At 38.4% G+C, this 7,500-nt stretch overlaps 1 protein-coding gene across 3 annotated transcripts in view; it reads right to left on the bottom strand.

Annotated features, from left to right (window-relative positions):
• The window catches only part of EBF3 (early B cell factor 3), a 120,076-nt gene that overhangs the window by 1,946 nt on the left and 110,630 nt on the right, over nt 1–7,500 (bottom strand). For all 3 annotated transcript variants that reach the window (XM_026065652.1, XM_026065653.1, XM_026065654.1), the window contains exons 12-14: nt 7,289–7,466; nt 5,900–6,085; nt 5,308–5,505 (exon numbers count right to left, since the gene is read on the bottom strand). In XM_026065652.1, coding sequence (XP_025921437.1) covers nt 5,308–5,505; nt 5,900–6,085; nt 7,289–7,466 — 562 coding nt within the window. The remainder of the gene's footprint in view (nt 1–5,307; nt 5,506–5,899; nt 6,086–7,288; nt 7,467–7,500) is intronic.

The following is a 7,500-nucleotide window of genomic DNA, read 5'->3' as shown; positions in this document are numbered from 1 at the left end:
CAGCATCCCCACAGGTCAGCCCAAAATACAGTACCCGCCTACTCTTTTGAGTTCACATTCAGTAAGGGTCCGTCATCTTGGTCTGTATCCAGATGATGCTGAGACACAAAGGCTATGTCTCGGAGGTTGGCGGCAAGCAGACAGGAGCGTGCTCTGCCAGCACTCTAAGCAAAGTACGAAAGAGCAGGACTGGTCAGGACAGACTAGCTCACTTGTTTCTTCGAAGAATAATCTAGCAGAAACAAAGTCCAGATTTTTTTTCCAGGAGTTGTGTGCATAAATCTATGAATTCATAGCACGTGGTTAATGGGAGTAATATACTGTACTTAATCACAAGTTTATTGTAATCTCATGATTGACTTATGATGTGTGAAAATTTAGGTCGCCCATTGCATACTTTTCTGGAAAAAAAATCTGCATTTCTTAATTTAAGCCATTTAGCCATTTTTGTTGAATTCCATCTGTTGCACAATGGGGGAGAAAGCAAAACTGGTGCTCTATACATTTATTTCAGTATTTACTTTAGTAGCAATGTTTGACAGTCGTGAACTTCTGCACAATTGTACCACTACATTTCTCGCTGTGCAAATTGATACCAAATGCCTTCTTAAAGAAAAATGGAGTGGCTATTTTTTTAATAATAACTTTAATAGTTTCATCTGGGGGGAGACCAGAAAATTAAGCAGACTGCAATTTTAAAAGAATACAGAGAGCCTTTTGCTCTGCATTACAATCGTAAAGCTTGACCAGAGTGCAATATCTTTCACCATCTATAAAAATAAATTACAATCGAAAACTGAATTTTAAACACATATTGTACTTCCAACTTTACAGCAAGCCAGAACTTTCTTGCTAAAAATTGTACTCTATACCTTATACGTGCATTGCTTTAAACAGGAAAAAGCTGTCTGCCCTGATGAACCCGTACTCTAGCGCCCTGCTCTTAAATATGTAAGTGCTTAACTGTCTGATCACAGGCTATCTAATGGAAGTCACACAAAGTTAACAGGATTGCACTTTTTTGGATAAGGCCCAAAGACCCTACTTTGTAGACTTACTCATAAGAGTGACTCATACGTGCAGTACAACAAAGAGAGGGGTATCTTGCTCTGCGAGTTACGGTCGCCAAGTTTTGGCCCTAGTTATGATATAAGTTGGCAGAGGATACATGCATGTACAACTAAAGAGGGAGGAAATATGAGTGTGGCAAGAAAGAAGAAAACATGCTAGCTCCAGCTGGTACTGCCTGCATGACAAGAGTGTCCTGGCACTTCACTAGTTTGTCTTCATTTTTATTCTTTTTCCTTCCCTGTTAAACTCTGTCTTGTATTTCTTTAGAAAACGTGAATCCCTTGTTGGGGTAGACCTCTCTATGTTGGCTCTGTGGCAGTAAGTCTTAAAATATAGTGTTTTGGGGGCCTGCAAGATCTTGCTTCTAGTGTGCTGTGCTCAGATAGTCCTTGCTTAGTGTGATGTTACCCCAAACTACAGCTCCATCTGCTTTGTATTACGTCAGGAGGCAAAACAGTCCATCTGAGATCCACAGGCAGGGAGAGGAGAAAAGTGTCACAGCTCTGCTCCTCCTCCACCACCATCTCTGATGGGCCAAGGACGGCTTCTTTTTCTTCCGCACACAGACAAATCCTACAGCTGATTTACCCAGCAAGAATTGGCAAAAYACCCGCCCCCGCAAGTCCCTATAAAAAGATTACCCTTGTCTGAAGGGCTGTTACATGTAGGGTTTTGCCAAGTTCTGATCTGTCCCTGCCTGTTCACAGTGCTAACAAACATTCATAGGAAAAACACGAGGCATCACGGTCCAATCGTTTTGGTATGCTGATGCCTTGCAATAGCGTGGTCAATCCACTTCCCTGATACTGGGCGAAAACTGGCCAATTGAGTTTTATTTCACAACAGAGCTTAGACAGGGCAAAAGCAACATAACAAGCAATGACAGAGATGATATCCTTCCCTTTGATTAAAAGAACGTGTCATCCTTCATTATTCAGATACATAAACTATGGGGTTAACACCTGCCCCCCCCCAAAGTAGATATGAGCAATAGCGATGACAGGATCTCACTTCTATCTTTACCTGACTAAATAGCCGTGACCCTTCCTAATGGGTGCAGATTTTCTTAGCTGTTATCCAGCTCTTTCACCTCCAGCTATAAAACATAGGCTCTGYACTTGAAGATCATTGAAAAACTTTAGCTGTATTGGACTGTAGCTCCTGAATTCCATATTTTATTTTAATGTATAAAATGTGCTGATCAGAAAACTCTCAAGGTGCTTGTACAGTGTTCATAAAGAAACTAATTAAACTTTAAAATGGGCTCAATGTCAACAAATGACTAAGAAAAAAAGAAGAAGGAAGCAGAAATCCCCCAAATAATTATACAGGTCAACTGCAGTGTAAATAAGTAGCTCTTGCATTGCTGGCTTTACTTTATGATGTTTCATGAAGGAAGTATATGACATATTCATTCCAGAGAATGCCTGTCCTGCCACTCAATTCTGGCTGCAGTTCAGTTCAAGGTACTGGTTTAGATCTGTAAGGACAGCTGGGTGAAATGTTGTCATCCTGAAACCTTTCATGAGTTCAGTTTGAATTAACTGAATAGCTTTGGTTGGAAAAAAATGATGGTGCCTCTCTACTCTGGTGATAAGGGAACTCACCAAGGATATGTCAGATGCAATTTGATTTTCTCCTCAGCCCAAGGGGACTCAAACCCACATATTTTACCTTCCATTAGAGAACCCTAACTATCATGATACATGGTATTACAGGGTGAGGAAATGTGCAGTTTCCCCTTTTGGTGCAGTTCTACTATGCATAAATTATTCAACTTTTTGTCACGAACCGGGGACTTGGTGTTCTAATTATCAGCCTAGAAAGACATTCTTGCTATTTTCCCTAGGTCATTTTGTTCAACACAAAAGGATTCAGTTTAGCTGTTTCAGTTGGGTGAGGAAAACATAATTTTTTTTTTTTTCAGATCAACACTTCTATTCGTTTTCAGTGTGGCTACTGAACCAAAAACTGAAGTATCTGCACAGCCCTAGCTCTAACTACCTTCAGATTTGAGAAGTTTTGAATGACCATGTTAGCAGGGACAGCTCTGTAATGTAATGGTCAAGATCTCAGCGACATGTAACGTAGAAATCCTTAGACTCTCAGCAACATCTGCAAGATGGAATTCATTATGGATGACACCAGGTCCACTGCTCGGACTACAGCATCCTCAAAAGAGGTTTTAAGGGATAGTTAGGCCTTCACCGGACTGTCTAAGCCCAGAAAAATTTTAGTCCAGAGCAGTGTTAGGCCTCAATTTTATTGCCAGCTTCTTGACCTGTTTAACAAAGTCAGATTGGTTGATTCAAAGTAGTCTCCCAGGCATGTATATGAAGACCATTTTGTACCTGAGGATGAAGATGTGTGGTTACTGGGTTTTCTTGGAGGGGCCAAAGGAAATTAGGCACCTGATATCTGCTGGGAATTGGGCATTTAGCCTGCTCACATTCTTCTGAAAATCCTGCTTTGCATTAATCTAGGTCTTTTAAGCACCTGAAACCTTGAAAATCTGATGGGAAGCCCTTTATTTACATAATGAAATTACAGAAATTCAGATCATTTTACTTTAGATCTTCTAATAATTTCATTTTTTCAAAGTAAAGCAATAGCAAGAAGTTAATGAGCACATATATATAAATACCTACTACGGAATAGCCGCTTCAGATCTACGCTGTGCATATCGCATTTTATTTTACTTTATTTCAGCATTTAATTCCCATGCTAGTGTTTATAAAAAAATAGGACATTGGATTATTTTATGAATGGATGACCTTTTCTAAGAATATTGCTTATACGTGGTGTAGTTTTTTACTTACTGTAGCACAGAAAAGCTTCAACTAAAAACAGATATGCAATGACCTAAAGTGTTAATCTAATTATTGGGTTTTTTTAACATCCATTCAACAATGATATTTACGTAGCTGGATCCTCAGCCCTTCATTGACCTGACTGCATAATGAGTTCTCAGATGCTATGTTCTTTGGACCAAGGTATTCAGAAGTTAATAAAAAAACAAAGGGATGTCCATTTTGAGGTACTGGTCTCAAATGGTCGTGATTTTTGGCAAGCAGGTAGTTCTGTGGTATTAYGTCTCCCTGAAGTGCCTTAAGCTACATACCACAAAATGTAGGTGTCCAGAACTAGTAAGCAGTTTGAAAAATCAAAATATCAGTCTTTATCTGTTTATCTGGGAGTGCCTATTATATTACGGCTATCTTAGCAATACCAAGAATAAATAATATTGCATTACCCACATCTTAACTACAAAATGCGAATACTCCAAGGTAATGGTGTCTGCAGCCCTTTCTGATTTCCACGAGATTCGAAGTGCTTCAGTTTATTGCACTGCAGAACTAGGCTCGTGATTCGTAAAATGTAGGCAAGCAAACCTGCTGAATGATTCTAATGAATCTGTCAATATTATCATCCAAATTTTAAAATATGCCATAAAAAGTAAGACTTTTTTTGCTTATTTTTATTCCTCCACAAAAGTTACACTGCATCGTAATTCTGTCTGCCCCACTACCAGCGGGTGACCATGTAAACTCTGCAGATGATTTATAAATTGTTCCTTACACTGCCCATATAAAATCACACAGACAAAAAAAGCAAAAGCTTAGAATGGCCTGCCTTAGTTAAAATATTTAGTTATTCACATAAGGAAGTAACTAGTTTGATGCTACAATAAGAGACTGTATTAGGCCCAATGGAGCATGCAAACTCAGTGCACAAGTGGCTAGCTACTTCAAGGGAAGTTTAGTTCACTGAGTAAGAGCTTAGCCTGATTTATACTAATTTGATGTATTTTAAAATAACTATTACAGCATATGTAAAATGAAGAAATTGCACCACATTACGCTGGAGTATTACTGTTTTAAAACTCCATAAAAATGTATCCAAAAATGTATAAAGAAATGCAAAGAGTATACAAAATCTCCAAGAAGCATTCCAGGATACATGCTTACTTGAAAAGTTAATGTTTGAAATCTTAAGGGAAAATGGCAGGAAAAAACCTAGCGTTTTCTCTAATGGAAGTATTAAAAGTGAACTAGGATTTGCTTAAAATTTTAGCCTATCATTTGTGCTACTGTATTTTGCACCACTATGACACGATTTTGACAGCACCAGAAACCTAAAGATACAGTAAGGTACCTTTCTCCAAAATATATGATCATGGCTTTAGTGTATGCACCGAAAAGCAATACATAGAAAATTGAGAGAGATCCAGCTCACCTTGAAGTCCATTTCCATTTGCACTGGTGCAAGATGGTGGAGGAGAGGCTTGGGGCCTGACAACAGGAGCAAAGGCGCTCTTTTGTTTCACTGCAGAGATGACATTGGCAGGTGAGAATGAGAAAATGCCGTGTGTACTGCTACAGTTTGAAGGGAGGGTGACCGAAGAGGCTGCCATGGTAGGGCTTGACGGCACTACTGCAATAAAGCAAAAATAATCAGGACTCAGATTGAGGTTTTCACGGCAAACATGGAAAAAGAGAGTGATAGGGCCTTGCCTCTTAAAATATATATATATATATATATATAAAAAAAATGAAATGCCTTGGCTTGGCCACTCTCTGGATAACAGGCAAACTCTTTTGTGTTGGACTTTTGTTACAAATTGTGCAGTCCAATTTTTTCTCTATCTGAGATCGTATTATGGCACAAACAGATCAATTTATTATATTCATTTTTACGTCCAGCCTCCAGAGTCACCCCTCCTTTTATCCAGTAGCTCACAATATAGAAAATCWAAACAATGCAAGTATTTGATTTTGTAGTAAATATGAATCTATATGATGATGCGTTACCAAAAATAGACACTTACTGCCATAAGGAGAGTTAGCTGAGGAGCCATTAAGAAATCCAGGGGAACCTGGTACACCTAGATTGGGCATGCCGGCATTGCCATATCCATTCATGCTATTGCTGACTGTGTTGTAATTGGACTGCTGAGGAGTACTGCTCGGAACATATCCTCGCGGGGAAACACTGCTTGTGTTGCGACTGTAACCTACTGTGTTAGAAACCCCCCCACCCCAAAAAGATAATGTTATTTTATAATATAAACTTAGGGCTGGGGGGTTTCCTCATGCATCATATATTACACAGTTTTAATTGATTGCACAGCTTTGCTCTAAGTTGTCTGTTACTGCCCTATCAACTCTTGCAGCTTCAGATAACCTTATCACGCCAACCCTACTTAAATCATCTGCGAGCACTCTATGTTGTCTCTCCTCTTAGCACAGACAGCCGACAAAAGCTCTCTTCGATCCAGCTGTGTCACTTGCCTTCACATTTGTCTTTAGCAGCAGTTATCAACAGGCTTGATTCCTGGTTTGCACCAACATACTGAATGCGCTTGCAGCCTCCCCAGGCCTTCAAATGCCAAAGCTGACAACAAAAACTTTTTTGTTGCAGTGTTTTAACTTTAAAAGGCTGTTTTGGGGGTCTTCATTTTATGACTGGCATTTTTATACTAACAATAAGCTAGTACTTTCATAAGGTGTAGTCATCAGTGAAAACTAATTCAAGACCAAATACAGAATTTTGTAGGGCTTATTAGCTCGGAAATGCATTAGAAGACATAATCTTTTATAAGAGAAAACATAGTAGAATCAGGATTTTAAACAACAATTTATTTCTCTCTGAGCAATCAATTTAATAATTATGTTGTAAGCAAAAATATACGGTTTTCAGCATACCTAATAATCCGGTTTCACTCCTTTCATTAGTATCAAGATTAATTTTAAATGCCATATGCTATATGCATTTTAAATTACAAAATGTAAATTAAATCAACTATTACTTTTATTAGTAACCTATATGTCACACTTATGCTTATACATAAAATATTTACAAGTCACAGACATCAGATTTATCTGTGTAAATAAATATTCAAAAAACAGGTGGAGATATGTAGACACACTTACTTTATACTAAACATACACACGATATATTTACTGTGAAAAATAGAGCTTTCTACATTTTGCCATTCGTTTTCCACTGCAGATGTTTTATGATAACAGTAAACTAAAACCAGGAAGAATTAAATGTTATCAAGAAAGTTCAGGATGACATTTCATTACATGATCAGACATATGACTACTCGGAGAAAAAGAGAYGTAGAACACAGTGGTGACATCAGCTAATATTAATAAACCCTGTCCAAAACCAGTCACCAGCACGAAGGCTTAACTCTTGAAATCCCACATACCTTGGTCGTTAGCTTGTGATGTTTCTGAAACATTAACTGCTAGCTGGCTGCTAAATGAGTTCACCCCCATCATGCCAGTGTGAGCAGGAGTGTTGGCTAGAGTAGGAATCTGGTTGTGATTGCGTGGCACACTGTATAATGCTTCAGCAATGTCAGCTGCTCTTTTCAGGATTATTTCCTATAAAGATATAATTTAGATATAAAATAATTAC

The sequence above is a fragment of the Apteryx rowi genome, unplaced genomic scaffold, assembly GCF_003343035.1.
Source record: "Apteryx rowi isolate R43461 unplaced genomic scaffold, aptRow1 scaffold_23, whole genome shotgun sequence".
Lineage (NCBI taxonomy): Eukaryota > Metazoa > Chordata > Aves > Apterygiformes > Apterygidae > Apteryx > Apteryx rowi.
Note: the sequence above shows the minus strand (reverse complement) of the source record. Positions and strands in the feature narration are given on the sequence as shown.